The sequence below is a fragment of the Aplidium turbinatum genome, chromosome 11, assembly GCF_918807975.1.
Source record: "Aplidium turbinatum chromosome 11, kaAplTurb1.1, whole genome shotgun sequence".
Taxonomy (NCBI): domain Eukaryota; kingdom Metazoa; phylum Chordata; class Ascidiacea; order Aplousobranchia; family Polyclinidae; genus Aplidium; species Aplidium turbinatum.
In genome coordinates this window covers 2,421,940-2,438,886 of record NC_137482.1, presented here as the reverse complement: position 1 = coordinate 2,438,886, position 16,947 = coordinate 2,421,940, and the positions used below count along the sequence as shown (strand labels likewise).

General features: G+C 38.2%; 2 protein-coding genes across 2 annotated transcripts in view; one reads left to right on the top strand and one right to left on the bottom strand.

The window, feature by feature from the left end:
- The first annotated feature begins 362 nt into the window (after positions 1 to 362).
- LOC145779993 (COMM domain-containing protein 8-like) lies at positions 363 to 4,491 on the top strand. Its single transcript, XM_082591688.1, has 3 exons — positions 363 to 505; positions 1,037 to 1,195; positions 3,507 to 4,491. The coding sequence occupies exons 1-3, from the start codon at positions 452 to 454 to the stop codon at positions 3,528 to 3,530; spliced, it is 237 nt and encodes a 78-aa protein (XP_082447814.1). The 5' UTR covers positions 363 to 451; the 3' UTR covers positions 3,531 to 4,491.
- Positions 4,492 to 5,528: 1,037 nt separating this feature from the next.
- The window catches only part of LOC145779698 (uncharacterized), a 39,395-nt gene continuing 27,976 nt past the window's right edge, over positions 5,529 to 16,947 (bottom strand). The window contains exons 11-23 of the mRNA XM_082591334.1: positions 15,577 to 15,681; positions 14,982 to 15,126; positions 14,546 to 14,650; positions 13,551 to 13,714; positions 12,456 to 12,600; positions 11,920 to 12,014; positions 11,232 to 11,342; positions 10,768 to 11,074; positions 10,154 to 10,393; positions 9,330 to 9,428; positions 8,436 to 8,566; positions 7,485 to 7,645; positions 5,529 to 6,889 (exon numbers count right to left, since the gene is read on the bottom strand). Of these exons, the coding sequence (XP_082447460.1) occupies positions 6,713 to 6,889; positions 7,485 to 7,645; positions 8,436 to 8,566; positions 9,330 to 9,428; positions 10,154 to 10,393; positions 10,768 to 11,074; positions 11,232 to 11,342; positions 11,920 to 12,014; positions 12,456 to 12,600; positions 13,551 to 13,714; positions 14,546 to 14,650; positions 14,982 to 15,126; positions 15,577 to 15,681 (1,985 nt within the window). The 3' untranslated portion in view covers positions 5,529 to 6,712. The remainder of the gene's footprint in view (positions 6,890 to 7,484; positions 7,646 to 8,435; positions 8,567 to 9,329; positions 9,429 to 10,153; positions 10,394 to 10,767; positions 11,075 to 11,231; positions 11,343 to 11,919; positions 12,015 to 12,455; positions 12,601 to 13,550; positions 13,715 to 14,545; positions 14,651 to 14,981; positions 15,127 to 15,576; positions 15,682 to 16,947) is intronic.

Below are 16,947 nucleotides of genomic sequence, written 5' to 3'. Positions count from 1 at the left end.
CAAATACACCTTCAGCTTGGAAAAAAAATGATTTGAACTGAAGCAAAGCTCATGATAAGTATTATTCAAGCATTGTGGATGTCACTGTGGACTTTCCTGACCAAAAACAAACAATAACTATAACCAGTTTATCAAAATATGTTTAATTGCTCATCGAAACAACCGCAAGCTTACTGAGGTTATCGCATCCTTTCAGCTTTTCATTTTTTTTCTGATTTTTCACCAAATTTTTATTATCTGTCAATTCTAATATGTGACATCTTCTTTGTTTTATGACAAACCTTAATCCAAATGATCTTGTTAAGTTGTTGGTTTTGTTTGCTTACATCATTACAATCATTTTGTATTAATTATTTAGGTTTGTTATTATCTTGATTTATTTCATTGGTAAGCTTGTCTGGTAAGAGTTCTTGGGTGACATCACTAAATTTTTACTCATAATCAATTCATTATGGAATGGCATCTTACCACCGGCAATTTGAAAGATTTTGACTGGCAATTGAATGTAAGTTATATATATACAAAATTCTTTACATTAGCCTATATAATTAAACTTTTGTTGCAAAATTTTACTATCCATGAGATTAATAATTCATCGTTTCTAGCACTAGTTGCAACATTCATCTGATGAGATTAGAAATAAAAAACAACAATAAACATGATGATTTATTGCTTCACTGACGTTTTGCGCACCATGACAATGCACATCCTTAGAGCGAGTATGAGCATTGTTGCAAGGTATATGTGCAATAGTACATTTATACTAAAACAGAGCATGCCAAAAGACATAGTTTGGTGTGTTTATGTGCAGGATATTTCACTGATGTGATGTGCAAACAGACACATCATCACCATGTTCTTTCCTCATTTCGAGGGTTGGATACAATGCACCATAAGATAAAATAACACTTAACAGTAGTGGTTTGAAAAATTAAGACCTAATTTAACTTATAAATGCTTTTATTAAGAAACCTTGTTTTTGAACTATTTAACATAAGTCTGCTGTGTTTTCATTTATAAACCACTGTTTTTGTAGCTTGCTTTATCAAGTGATAAACTTGCAACGCTTAATCAAGCTTTGGTTAATGTGGATTTTGATATTTTGACTGGACCTGAGAAAAGCACGTTAAAGTCTGTGGAAATGAATGACGGTGAACTATCAATGCTAGTTTCTGCTTTTGAAAAGGCTTATCAGGTGAGAAATAATCCCTATATAATATATACAGTATCTACTTGTACAGAACATATTTAAATGCTTTTTGTCCCTTAAATAATCAAGCTATGAGGTATAATAGTAAAAGTAGCAGTCCAGTTTTAATCCGGTGATGTGGAGGGTGGCCAGATTCACCTCCGAGTGCCTAAATCGCCCTCACAGTGCTCACTACCCTGCTTCCACATCAATCTGTCCAACGCCTCTTCTCTTGTCAAGCCCACCTTGCTGCTTTGCTGAGCAACAATTGTAATTTTTTTAAAGTACTATTTTCAAAAGTAGTTTGCCCAAAACTGTGTTATGCTGACAGCTGCTGTAGAGTATCACTTTGGACATGTAGTTCTGGAGGAAGATCTTGTCAGAGAGAAGTTGCATATATACATGCTTCATCAGAACGTGCATGCCCTTTTACAGTTTTACACCATTAGTTTCTTTTCAACACATTTCTGGTTTGGATACAGCTAGAATAAAACAATATTGAATGTACATCTGTATAAATATTTGACCAATGTCACTAAATTTTATCTGTAACATATGTTTTTCGAGTTCATGCTGCCAGAAAACTAAAAAAATGTCTTGAGAGTTGTGTCATTTTCATCACTGACTGACTACAGACGAAATTGTCTAGTTACACATCCTTAAACACGGGTCTGCTACTATTCGGTGAGTCCGATTCGGTGAGTTCCTAACCTCTAAACCCTAACTCCTAACCCCAAACCCTAAAACGGCAATGATAATTAGGCTACGGTACCCGATAATTAAAAAAAAAATTGAAAAAATCCCCCGTTAAGGGATCGGACTCACCGAAACGGGCCATTCCGCTTAAACACATATCTTGTTTTATGATTCATATACAGAGATCAGAAATTACTAGCAAATATATACCTATATGATGTCAAATAAAAATCTTAAGTAATTACACACTAGAAAATCAGTGTTTCTTAACCTTTTTAGCGCTCGTACCCTTTGAGCTTTCATGAAATTTTTTCGTACTCCCTGTCTACAATGGTCGACGGAAGCAAATAAATTTGTAATAATAGGAATTAAACTCAGTGTATTTATAACTTACGTGTTGAATGTAGGCTATGCATTAAAAACAGTCTTGTAAGTCAACAAGATTTATCAGTCAATCTACAAATGGCTTTTTTGTTGCTGCTTTTTGTCAATGATTATATATATGTTGAAACAAGGTACTTTCTTTGAGATAGACACACGCATATCTTTTGGATCCAAACGATTGCCCGACTTAGTTTTCATGTTTACAAGAGTTAAACCCAGTTTCACGTGGGTAGGTTGTCGCAAAAAGCACAAGGATTTCTAAAGCTTTTTTTCTAACTGGGGAAATGTGTTGAGTTGTGCACACCAGAATGCATCCAACTGCATTGGATCAAACTCCATTTTGCTTTTACTACTAGCTTTCATTTCAATAAGATGGTCTTTCATTTGGTCATTATCATCCATAGAATGTAGGCTGAAAATAAATGGGTCTTGCATCCATCACTGAGAAGTAGAAACCTCTCCAGTATATAGACATATACAAAAGTGACTTGTTACGCATTCTTCACACATATGCCTAAATAGCGTATAATTCCACACTGCATGTCGTACTCCCTGCTTTGGTGCTTTGTACCCCCAAGGGGTACACGTACCCCTGGTTAAGAACCCCTGCACTAGATAATAAAATACATCAGGCGGTCTCCTAAAGATTTTTATTTATGATGGTAACTCAGCTTGCTAAATCAGATAATTTCTTAAATATAAAATGTGAAAAAAGTGGAGCAGCGCTCCTAGTGTAAATTATGTGAAAAGTCCGTCCCATTAGCTTCGCCTTAGTGTTTACGCGCTCGACTCAAGATCAAGTGGCGCTGGTTCGACTCTCGGGGTGTGAGCTTGAGCTACACATTTCAAAACTGCTTTCCATTCAGCGACACCTAGTGGATCGAATAATTCCCAGGCAACAACGTGGAAACTTCACTCTGTCAATCTCTGACCGGGCCTGCTCCAAAACCTCGACAAGTATGCGAAACTGCCGGGATTAAGCTCTCAAAGAAGCTTTCCCAGCCCAAGAATAAAGATCACATCAATCTGTGAAACGTGCAAATTTATCTGCCGGTTTTTATCTGGTTGTCTCGTACAGAAATTCTGCATTTGCTCCTTTTAGTTTTACATTGAGACCATGGTGCTTAAAATGATGTGATAGAATATGACCATTGCCATGAAGACTTAAGGCAATGCAATGTCTTCACTTTTCTTTTTGTTGATTTAAGTTACCAATGTTTATTTCACCAATCTTCAGGCTTTGCAACAAGCTAAGAACTGAAGCAATGACCTGGACTCTTGTACAAGGAATCAACTTCTTCATAGATGGTCGGTCTTGATTGAACAGAAACCTGCTTAATTCCCTTGTATATCATCTTCAACTCAATCCATGATTCTTGATTTTCATCACACCAGAAATCATCAGTTTACCTTTTGATTGACCGTACAAAGTGGGACTCAGTTGACAATCCTAGCTGTTAATTTTCAATGGTTTTGCTTTGTGTATTGTACCATCATATTTACGGAATAGACAGCAAATTTGATTAAAATTTTTGGTTAACATTTGGCGGCTGTGTGCCACTTGTACTTTAGTAATATTGCAAACTCTTCACTAATTTTCATCGCTATATTGATTCAAACTATCTTTGCTGTGACAAATTATATCTACTATGAATTGAAAGAGGTTGAGGTGAGAAACCCATTGATAGATTTCTGTTGATTTTCACTTGTGACTATCATTGCTTGGTTAGCTTCCACTGTAGAAGGTTAAGCTTTTGTTGTTTTGCCAACTTACTTGCGTGATTTTGTTTTTAAATTAATTTTATTAAAATATTTATTTCCTGCAGTTCTTTGCCTCCAGGGGTTGATTCAATAAATCTTAACGAATGCAAAGTTTTTGGGATGAAAGTTCATTTAAGTTAATGGCTAAACATCTTCGATTTTTGAATGGAGATAAATTTTTCTCAGATGTATTTCCAATGGATTTTTGATGTTAGATTTTAAAGGTAGCCCATACCTATTGTATTCATTGGCAAAAAACAGGACTAATTGAAAAAAAGGTTTTAAGTTCGGTATACCGCAAAACCTGACAGATAGCCTACAGTTATTTTTTCGCCACAAATAAACATGACATGTCTTCATGGCGTTAAACATTCAGTTTTGGTAAATATTCATCGTTTTCATGTTAATTTTATTGCAAAATTTTGTTTTTCAATATTCTTGCTAATAAATCATGTTACTGAAAGATATTGAGATTTACCTTGTTATGCTTTGCATGGGAATCTAACGAACTGCAGGCCTGGTACTATAATTAAGCTTGTTTTATTTTGTGCCCAATGCTAAAACATGCAGCCTCCTTCCAATCGCACATACACAACAGACAGTTGGAAGCAATGAAGACATGTTTATTGGGACTGGTGCTTCCAGTATTTTGGCACGCAACTTTACATGCCCCCGGAACATGGGTGTACTCAGTGGCGTAGCCAAGGTTTACAACCCCCCCTTTGGCACGCGTGTGACGTCACGATATTGAGAATGATGCTTTCAGTCTAAAAAAAAATTGCTTAGTTTTAAACAAAATTGCATTAAAAGAGCGAGTTTTGCCAATACCAAACATTCAAACATCTCAGCCAGGAATTAGCAACAAGAAAACACAGAGACTTAGCTTTATTTCCGAAAAATGCCAAAGAAAACATGATCTTATCCTTTTGCTATGCTACCACTAGTGGGGAACAAACCGACGATAGATTATGATGATGATGACCAGACAGCACCATTTCACAGAAATATTCGTACCCACATTTTTGTTGAAAATGCTCTCAGAATGCACCAAATTCAAAGTAATTTTTCAAAATTTTCTGGGGGGCCCCCCGCCCCTTTCAAAATTCCTGGCTACGCTACTGGGTGTACTTTATGTTAAGATTAGTCTAAGATAATCCCCAGACTGCAAAATCCGTCATTTTTACGTTGATTCACGTTGAATCAAAGTAAAAATGACGGATTTTGCTATCTGGGGCGATTGTAGTTATTGTATGATGGTACGAATCTTGGTCCCATTCCACCACCATATTCAACGGTATATCTTCGGTGCGTAGCAGGCACCACTGGAAAGTCCGAGATACTGGATTCGTTTCTTCAAGATTTTTCGTCCATTCAACGCGAGATGCAATTAAGGCAACGCTGCCACACAATTTTCTGCGATGACAAATTTTGCTCCAAAATATTTACTTGCGCATTTTATTGTAAAGCGAACTCGCTATAGTAACACAACTTGGAAAAGTTAGCACAGTGAAGATTACAAAGAAGATATTTCATCGTTTAGTTTAGACTGCTGTTTGTAATGCTTGGTAACATAACGTTCACCTGCTGCTATGCATTCCTACTTGCAGTGATGACGCGTGATTGTTCAAAATGTGGTGTGTCCAGTTCGTCACGTTTTTGTACAAATCCCACTTTTTGTCTACATTCCAACCCAGATAGCAAAATCCGTCTTTTACATTGATTCGACGTTTGCATACTTTGAATCAATGTAAAAATGGCGGATTTTGCTGTCTGGGAAATTTCTTTGGAATGTAGCCTACAGAGCCGCATGTTTAGACCGATCAGTGACAGTGTTCACAACTTTGCGAGATTTGCCAACACATTTGAGAGAAATAAAATACAATCATAAGTATTTGTAGACGCGGATAGTTAGAATATTGAAGGATTATATCGCTACTTCAAAATACTGGATGCTAACAGCCTTTGCAAATCGAACAACTCCAAATCAAGTCAGCCTCTTTGCTTAAAGTGCAATTCACTAAGCTTCTTTTTTCTATTCTGACGGAGTCGAATTAAACAAAGTGTATTGGAATTACTGTAATGAGGATTAAAACCTGTCCAGGCTGCTTCATTGCCAGCAACAGTGAGAACTTGAAATAACAATTGGCACGAGCATTGAACAACCCTAGCGATTCTTTACCCTGGAGGTAACGACCAGAACATCACACAACTAAGGCGAAAGAGAAAATTGAAAAAAGAAAACTAATCGGGAAAAATGACGGTTTGCGAAAATGAGACAATTGAAAGTAGTTACTTTTAGCGCCAAAAAACTCGAGAGTGCGATGTTTTAAGTATTTCCCGATTAGTTTTATTTTTTCAATTTTCTCTTTCGCCTTAGTTGTGTGATGTTCTAGTTGTTACCTCCCCTGGACGTTGCGATAAATAATGTAAGTTTAATATTGAAATTACTGTTTGCGTTGTTTTTAAAGTGCCGAATGAATAAACACTTATGGCGTGGACAGCTTTTGTTCACTTTGGCAATGGCCAACAGACAAACTCCGCAAAATGATTCCATGCAAGCGAAAGTTTTTTTTTTTTAAACGTTTAGAGTTTTGCTTCATTTGCCCTCTGAATGGCAAGAAAGCATCTGGCGGTTTGAAATGAAGCCGCTACATTCCGCATGCTGGCTTCCAATATCCAACTTCATCCAAAATCTCTCTGCTCCATTGTAGTCTGCACCCAATCAGCAAAGTAGTTAATGTCAGTATAAACTCCAGGAGCGCTATGAGGCGTACACGAAGACCCCCAACTGGTAACTCCGGCCAATTGCCACTGGAGGGTCTGTGGTTGCCAACACATCAATGGTCCTCCGCTATCACCCTGAAAGTTAAACCATAATCACGTGGCGAAGCGAGACAACATTAGACTGTCGCTAGATAGGCTGCAGTCTCGATTTGAGTTGTGTAAATCTGTTTTACTGCAAAAGTTATAAAACTCCTGCAGGCCTAAAAGAAATCGTCTACAAAGTTACAACGGTATCGTCACAGCACAAAACATATCAATTTGGAGCTGACATTTTTCAACTGCATTTTTGTCTGAGCAGTGTCTCCGAATCCACTTTACACATCCGAGGTTTGTGCCCGTATTAGGCAACTTCAACTGAATCCAAAGAGTTTATGGTTAGTTAACTTAGTTGGTTTTAAATCTTTATCCTCGGACTGACAAAGCCTCTGATAGGTTATTATAAGTAGTTTCATATGCTTGTAGTTGCCGGGAAATCCACTAGATGCCGCTAAATGCAGAGCAGTCCTAAAATGGTTTGCTCAAGTGCCCACCCCGAGAACCGAACCAACGTGGCGTGATCTTGAGGCGGGCGCTTAATAAACTGTCATCCTATAAAGAGACAAAGAAAGCACATGAGTCCGCTGTGCTTGGTCAGGCATTACGTTTCGAATTAGGTATGTAGGCAACTTACGCTACAAGCATCAATCTTCCCCGCTCTTCCAGCACACAACATTCTATTCGATATGACGTGGTTGGGGTAATAGCGCTGACAATCGGCTCTATTGATGACATGAACAACTCCTTCCTGCAGCTTGTGAGCGCCCCGTTGTGTCTTGCCTGTCAAGCCCCAACCTAACATAGAAAGCAAATCCTATAAAGCTGCCACAATGGTAATTAGTAAACATTGGTTGCCTAATTGCTTTTTAAATTAAAACATAAATTACATTCTTTGCCGTAGGCTACTGCATTGACTTCTAAAGGTTTTAGTTTCGAACAAGAAAATCTTCATTTCAAATACGTAGCCTATTATTACTGAACATGTGGTGGTCTCTGCAATGTCCACTACCAATAAAATAATCTGTCCATTGTCTCTTTGGTCAAACAATTTACTGAAGAAGATCTCACTCATGAACACGTAGGAAGTTATTATGCGATTGTTAAACTGCTAATGTGATATCTTAAAGTAAAGATAGATAAATTTACGCTGTTGGAAAGTAGCCTACTGGTTTTAGGCATTCACTGTATTTAGTTCAACCTGCAGTCATCTCGTTGCGTGTTTTAACTCTGATTCTTGCTGCTTTACTTTATTTATTTTATCAGTATGTTTTTGTGTTGTGCCATTGTTGCTGAACAGGTTGTGTTAACCTGTATTAGCCACCTTGATAAAGTCAGTCGTGCTGACTGACGAAACGTCGGAAATACAAAAAGCTAGTTATCATCTTTAACATCAGGAGGTAACCTAGTAAATAGGCTATTAAATAGTCACCAGAAGAACGCAAGTTACTTTAATTATCAAATGCCTGGTGAACAGTCTCTCTCTGTTTTAAATGTGATATCTATTAAGTTATTTAAAAGATTATATGCAATTAACCTTCCTGCACAGTTGCAAACTTGTGCAGGATAACTAGCCTATCACACGTACCAGCTATTACGCAAAATGATCCAGCATTAAAAGAGCTTTTGGGAAGACAAAGCGGTTCAGCTTTAGAAGAGCGGATTGGTCGGTCCAACTTAATCAGCGCCACGTCAAAGTCGACCGCTTGCGAATCGTACCTATAATGACGTCATGTTGCTTGAAATGTGATATATTGTAAAGCAAACTCAGCACATCAACGCAACTTGTAAAAGTTAGCACGGCGGTGGGTGATACAAAGGAGCTATTATTAATTTATTTTGATTACTGTTCTTAAGGATTCGTTCGATCTCTGTAATTAATGTTAGTAAATGAAATTCGTCCAAAGTGGTCTCTCCCACTAAAGACCTCATTAATTTCCGAGCCATGCGGAAAAAATCGCTCATAGAAGCCACCTTGATGCGAGCTTCGTGGAGGGTTGTAATGCCAGTTGGTTTCTTCTTTAAGGCCAGGTAACTATACCTCTACGGTACTCTTAATAACTCCACTGTAGCCTATACTGCATCTTTACTTCATGATGTCTACGATGAAGTGCTCCATGTACCGAGTAGATGAGCATTGGGAAAAGCGAGTGGAAGACTGCGCAAATTTCAACTATTATCATAACGTAGGCCAGGCCACACCAATTTCTGGGAAACTTGCTGAAGATAATTCCTCCTGCAGGGTAATCATGTTTTTTTTGTGAGATTGGTTCCCCGATCAAAGCAGTTCCGGGCAAAATATATCATAATGTGTGTTTTTTCATAATGCTGTTTCTACCGCTGATATGCGTTGTATTCAACGCTTTTAAAAGCAGACAGTGACAGCGAAGCGGTAGGCCATCACCTACGGACACAATCGAATAAATTATATTAAAATTGTTGAGATTGTGGTGAATACGATGTGGTGTCGATATTAGCCTACCTTGGATGGATGATAATCTTGGAAAGATTGAATGCTGACTCCTGCTCCATGGCATCTAATCCAACGATTTTGACCCGCCACATTTTCACATCCTTGCGTCTGTTATGTTAAAGTTAAATAGTTATTCCAGCATTCAAAATAAAACGTCATTTTTAATGTAAATCACTCGGAAATGGAGAAGCACGATTGCTGAATAAACGGGTTCCGGGGTTTGCCAGGTTTTTTGTTGACCCAAAAGACCCTGGAATGTAGACCTTAGTCCTAACCCATCAAATGTTTTTCCTGTTTTGTTTGCTGGTTGATTAATGTCGTAATTACTAGCTAGTGTAAATGCAAGTTAATCTAGGCTTACGCTAGGTAGGCTATAGTTTAAGTGAACTGAAAGGCAAGAAAGCTATAGGCTAACCTTTGTGTACAGCTTTAAGCCTACCATTAAGAATCTTTTCTAGGGCCTTTTCTACCGCCTCCCACACTCCCTGGCCAACTATTTCTTCTATAAAGTCTTGTTGTTAAAAGTTGTTTACAGTTTGCTAAAATAATAAGTGTAAATTTTTCCCCACATTGAAAGAGTTTGCCAACTTAAAAGCTTTCTTGTCCTATTTTTAAGAGCAATCACTAAACATAGGACCCACTAGTGGATTTCGGAGGGGGGGGGGGCGAGATGGTACTCACACAGCCCTGATCTTGCCTAAGACAGCCAAAGGCCTATGCTCTACAGCGGTGTCAAGCCGGCGCTTATTCGAAAGTCAAACTACATCAAGCTAGTTGTTATCGTTTCATTGAGCACTAAATCTTCCATCAAGCTCACTGAATGGGCCACTTACTCTTGGAAGCAATGAGCAGCAGATACAATCCACTGGGAGCGCACAAGAGTTGCTCCACAAACGTGGTTCATTCCAGGAAGCTGAAGAGATGCTAGCCATGGCCACTTGTCCTCACGCGAAGTTCTTCCTCCCATAATTCTTGGGATTATATCTCCATCGTCAGTAACATCTCTTCGTCTGCCACAAGTCCTTGCCCTGCAAGTCAGGTGGATGAACAAGTTCGACTTGCATCTCCCCTCTCTAAACATAAACAAAGCGTTAAAAATAAATTGGATACAATTTAATTATTACAATCTAATCATTGACAGTTCATCAAATTGACACAAACAAAAGTTATTGGTTTCAGGAAGATATAGGTTGTTGCGTAGATGGACAATGTAGATTAAAAAATAATAAGTTCAGTTGTTTCACGTGTAGGCTACGTCACAAAGCGAAGACGTAACACTTTTAAGCAAAATAACTCTTTCTTTGGCGTGTTTTGATACGAAAAAATACAAGTGGTACGTGATTTCATGAACTGTAGACCTACAGTCGACTCCAGGGGGGAGACCTGAGACGTTTTATTTCGGAAACTTTTTCAAAATAAATTATTATAGCAAAATCACCATTCTAACCTGCGTGCAAAACTTTCTTGTATTCTGCGAATTCTGTGGTTCTTTATTGTTCGTATCGGCTGATGACGTAACGAGTGATGACGTAACGAATAGAAAGGTAGGCTGGTGAATGACATGGCGTCACTGAAGCCCATCTGATTGCATGCTAAGTGACTGAACACGGAGTCCCATGCATCGGCGCATAAAGGAAGCCATTGTGACGCCACAGAGTCGTACCCAATCAGCACTCCTATGTTGTGATTGGCTTCTCTTAGCAACGAAAAGTCAATAGCTGTGTTGTATATCCGTCCTCTTGGAACCAACATCACTGAAATGTAATTTAAAGGTTTAGCCTGATATGCTTCCGTTTCTTCTTCTAGGATTCGCCTTCTAGGATTTAAAGTTCTTATATTTTCTGGGTCTAGAGGTACAGCGAGATCATTGTAGAAACATGAAGTATTCTAAGGTTGTTTCGGCCTACTTACGGCAATCCATTTCGTCACTTCCGTCAGGACAATCGTCATGTCCGTCGCACCACTGTCCGTTTGATACGCATGAGTAGTCAGAGCAGGATCGTTGTAGCGAGGAACAATTGTCTATTATATCGAAATAAGACAACTTTGTTATTAAACAATCATATGCATTGTGTATGTTAGCGTGTTCTAGACGAGTCTGATGCATATAAGGTTGAGTGCACCAACAGCAGATGCTGTAAGCGGCCGATTAAGCTAATTGTTTGTCTAATTATTTGGTAGAGAATCAATTTGCGCGACATTGATTGATGAATAATTAATCTGCAGTTTTAATCTTCGGATTACGTTTGATGCATATACGAAAAGAACTTTGAGAAATAATCTGCGTATTTGGCCGATTTACTAAATTTTGAACGATCCACTGCCTGTGCACCCAACCACAGTGTCCACCACTTCCTTTAAATTGGTGTACGTGGGTTCCAAGCCCGTTAGAGAAACAATCTCATTCTTATATAACATGTTGCGTAGAGGAAAGGATTTAGGGCAATCATGTTCTTGCCCACACCGCTATGCGATTACGCTGAACGTCTCTGCCATTGCACAAAGCGTTGATAGTGACGTAAGTAAGACGTAATGACTTATCGTAATATAGTAGTAAGAACACATAACTTGCATTATTGCATACAATGAGGCATCTTACTACATTTGTGTTCGTCTGAGCCATCAGCGCAGTCATTGTGAGAATCGCAGACCCATTCTTTGGCGATGCATTTACCACCAAGCACGCATTGAAACCTGCAAGACAGACATATTTATAAATTGCGTTGGTGTTCCCAACTGACACAATCGCTTCTTTTTTTTGCGTGTTGTTGTTTTGCGTGTTGCTGTTTTGAGTGTTGCTTTCGTGTTCGATCCGTTTGTGGACGTTGCATAAGAACTAGCCTTGCCAGGTTGGGTTTTGTTAAATCTAATTTAACCCTTCTTGACGCATTTGCTCCTTTTTTTGTTTTGGATTGGAATCAGTGTCTTGTCAATGTATCATTGTTTTTTGAAAATATAGACTAATTTTAACCAAACAAAACTGTTTTGTAGAAGATTTACACTTTTTTCTTACCGTTTTTACATTGCAATACTTTGAGGAAAAGTTGTTCTCAATGTGTCCTAATAATACTCTACTTGACAAAATCCCCAAAAAACATTCAAACGGGCTATCATGAAGAATGAAGATCTACAAACCTGTTCATGTTGTCACAATCGCAATTGGCCTCGTCCGACCCATCGCTGCATTGCGCTTTGCCGTCGCAACGTGACGTCATTGTTACGCATTGCGTGTCGTCAGTATCTTTGTTGACACAACGAAATTCATCTGATGAACACATTCCTGAAACAACAATTTGATTCCTTTAAAATTAAACGTTTTTTCGTAGCTTCTGTCGCGCAGGTTTTGATTACATTTGATCATGCTCAACCTTTGCATTGCAAAACATGCAGAAACTAAAACAGCAAACTATGTCATTTTTACATTGATTCAACGTCTGCAGAAGTTGAATCAATGTATAAACGAGAGATTTTTCTGTATGGGAAGGAATCCAGAGACAATCACGCAATTTGGTTCAGATCAAGATTAAACCCGTGCCATATCTGGCTGATTATTTGCATCAACGGCGATCATCATCAATTAAATGGCTGTTTAGTGTTTATATGTAGACAATGGGGCCTACAAAGGCTGTCTAGGAAGTGGCCAATGAAGCCTTTTTACTGTGATTTACCTTGTGGTATAAATTTTTAATGGTTATAGGTAAATTGTTCGTAAACAATTGTTCGTAAAACAATTGTTCGTAAACAGTTGTTCGTAAAACAATTGTTCGTAAGCAGTTGTTCGTAAAATTAAATCCCTAAAACAATTCTTCGTAAAGCATTTCTTGGTATACATCAATTCTCAATTGCATGCACGAAGAAATGCTTTATGAAGAATTGTTTTACGAAGAATTAATTTTACGAACAATTGTTTTACGAATAATTGTTTACGGACAATTGCTTTACGAACAACTGTTTACGAAAAAAACGTCGGATACCATTTTTAATGGACCGCGGTTAATAAGTTGCAAAACAGTATTTCTAGCTGTGTCTACAAAACTCAAAGCATGAATAGAACCATCAAAAAAATTGTCACAAGCTAGTAGAAACCAGGGCTGAGCAGTCGGAAAAAACTTTTCACTTCAAAGTGTTTGAAAATTTTTTTACTCTAATCAGTTTAAACCGCTTCCGAATCAGACTCGCAGTTCCAATGGAAACAAAGCTAGAATGATTCGTTGTTTTTTTTTTTTTTACCTTTATTCAATGTGTCCGAGTCGAGACATGCTTCTATCGAGCCGTTTGCATTCTCAGGGAAAGCGTCGCAGTTGAGAAAAGCTGGCCACGATAAAGAAGTCGCCGCGAAGACGGATTGGCAAGAGTTCATCACTTCCAGGCAGAACTCTCGGCAAGGAAGGACCCTGCGTATCGATTTTTTTTCAACTGAGTAAAATTTTAGTCCAAACAAAAAAAATAAAGCAAAAAAAGTGATAAGTCAAAATTAAAAAAAGAAAACGAAAAGAAAAAAAGTGAACAAAAACTTCCATCTCGAAAGTTTCATATTTTAGAATGTATTATTGTGTTCGCACTTCGCATAGCCTAGCCTACTTGTAGATGTTTTGAACGATCGACGCGGCCGGACACCGAGCTTGACAGAGCGAAGTATCTTTTTGTCCTTTATTGTCCTACCTTCTTGGATATCTTTTAAGTTCTTTAATCTATGACCTTTATTTTCTTCGTGTCCTTTATTCTATAGTTTAAGCCAGCAGCTTTTAACGGGGTGTCCAGTGACTATCTGGGAGTCACTAGACGGATAGTGTTTGCTTTCTTTTGCGCACCTCCTTTGGGGGTACCCAAAGACAGTTTTGCACCTCCTTTTGGGGTACTCAAAGACAGTTTTGATACTTAGATTGCCTAAACTAGGGGCCCAAAAGTTTATATCGTTTGAAGTATAGATCTGGGGGTTGAAAAGATTTAAAACTAATGCTCTAAGTGCCGCTGAATAGAGAACTGCTTTTGACGTGAGTTGTTCAAGTGGATCAGTCGTTGAACCATCAATGATTGGTCCAAGCTGTTCTTAAACCGGGTGCTCATACAAGTGAGCTTCTGGAGCGAGCAAAAATCGTTTTACAGCAATGGAAAAAAATTGCATTTTCAAATGATATTTTTATTATAACTTTTTGAAACCATCCTAAATTTGGTATTTTTTTGAAAGTTCAACTTTAAGAAAAAGCAATCAAAAGATGCTATACCTGCGTCTCCTGTCATTCTTTCTCGTTATGAGACAATCAGTGCCCACAAGCGGAACTGGTGGGGCCAGAATAGAGCAGCCGAGTTCTTCAAGTAAAGGATGACATCTTGAAAAAAAATGATATATCACTTTTTAATTGAAAGCAAATGAATTAAGACCAGTGCCACTATATTATGTGCTGGGTGCTAGTATGTAGAATTGGCTGGAAAATCGATAAAATACATGTTTTTAAACCACCAAAACGTGTTATTTTACAATATAGTATTTTGATCTGTTGTGTAGTTGCATTTGGTTCAATTTCAAGCCTTACAATAAAGCACGAAATCGCATTCCTTCTTAGTAATGAGCAATAAGGAAAAGATTCATGGCAATAATGTACCCGGCTGCGACGTTATACCTCTGTGCTGAAACTGTCTGCAAAGTCATATCAGCATTACCTGGAGTGCGCAACGTTTGTGAAGAGAAGGTACTCTGGACTCATAGACACTTGAGACTGGGTTTTGTGACCAAGAAAGTTTGGCAGCATTGTGACGTTATAAGTCAATTGGCTACACGTTTGCAGTTCTATTGCTTCACATTTTCCTGAAGAATATTTACAAAAAGTTTATTTTGCGCTTATTGTGATTGCAACCTCTACAATGTAATTGCAGACGCAACACGACAAAAATCTGACAGCAGCTAATAAAGACTATACAGTTTGCGAGTAACTATCTTGCGGTCAAATTCCAATCCTGAGGTTTACAATCAGAGTAATAATAATGATGTTATAGTTTGTTTATTGTTGCTCTACAACTGCTAAGGTCAATTTGTATCAGATTTACGTTGTCACTACTTTATTATCTTCGCTGCGTTATGCAATAAGGAATATGATCGGTTCCGTTAAAGTTTTTAGTATGACCGACCTGGAATCGATCTCAAATCAACCAATAGGCTACTAGAGCCGCAGGTGATAACTACTCATCTGCTGAGCTGGTTACAATCAAAGTCATTTCAAAGCCAAGTTTATTTCTAAAATTTCGCTTTGGAACTCACCACAGTCCTTTTCGTCTTCCCCGATGGAACAATCAAGAATCCCATCACATTGCTGCGTAATCGATATGCATGAGTGATCACAGGCCATCATCCAGGGCTTGCATCCTAGCAGATGGTTTGGTATAATTACGATTACAAAGATCTTTCAATTTCGAGAAGTTGCATTTTAAAATACTCGAAGTTACTGGAACAGTTATTTACATCAGTTAGCGTTGCGCATTAATCATCAGAAAATAAAGAAGATAATAAAACATGACTCATCATAAAAGCTAAATTGCTGTTGGTGAATAGAACTTCAATTTTCAGATTCTATGAACTTTGTTTAGAAGTCCACCAGAGGTAGTGAAACAATACAGACACCAGCCCAAAAAAACCTATTGAGTAGAGGGAGGGGAAATCAAGATCTGATTAAATCTGTGGGCTAGCCACCTTTTGAGAAAAAGAACATTTAATCAATCAATCAAGTTTATTTTTCCATTCAATAAATACAACGAAATTACTTGTGTTGAAGGAATGGAGGAGTAACAACCAATATAATTTTTACTGAATGAAAAGGAGACAGCGAAACGATCACAAAAGGCAACTACGCTTTTAACAATCGGAAACTTCGCTCTGTCAATCTCGGTGACTGGGGCGTCAATAGTTTAAAGCCTCTACATTCTACAAGTATGCGAAACTGCCAGGATTGAGCTCATAAAGAAGCTTTTCCAGTCCGAGGATAAAGATTCAATCAATCAAAAAGGTCACCAAGTCTGATTAGTCGGTCGTCGAACCACTCGGCATGGGACGACCCAGTAAATCTTCAACTCAGCAAGTAGGCTACATTTCAGCTACTGCCAAGTCAGCAAATGAGATTTAAGTGCTCAAGTCTGACTAGGTTAGTCATCGCTTGTCAAACTCATGTTTCTGACTTGTGACATTCCAAGTTTTGACTTTCTCAGTTGTTACTTGCTCAGTTTCATCATTTACCAACTTTAGATACTTGCTGAGATGTTGCTAGCTCAGTTATCACCTGCTCAGTTGTCACTTGCTCAGTTCACAACAACTCTGATTTGTAGAAGACTCGATTAGTTAGCTCCCATCTACAATATGTAAAAAAAAAAAACGGGAAAAAAACGACAACTAAAAACTAATCGATTATGATTAAGAAGACGCATGAAGAAAACTAAGGTGTTAGAATTAGACGAAGTGAAACAAGAGATGAGAAGTTACGCAGACATAAACGAAAGACGCAGAAAACAACGGACTGGTGGAGTGGTGGTACAACTCACGCATCGGACCTGTTGGGAGACATAAATGAAGTGAGTGCCAAGACGAAGTGCTGGAAGAACTAAAACAAACGAGCAGCTATGAACATATACAAAAACACCG

Coding starts and splice junctions, on each gene's coding strand:
- LOC145779993 (XM_082591688.1), top strand. CDS start 452: ATGGAATGGCATCTTACCACCGGCAATTTGAAAGATTTTGACTGGCAA. Junction 506..1,036: donor ATTTTGACTGGCAATTGAAT/GTAAGTTATATA, acceptor CTGTTTTTGTAG/CTTGCTTTATCAAGTGATAA. Junction 1,196..3,506: donor CTTTTGAAAAGGCTTATCAG/GTGAGAAATAAT, acceptor ACCAATCTTCAG/GCTTTGCAACAAGCTAAGAA.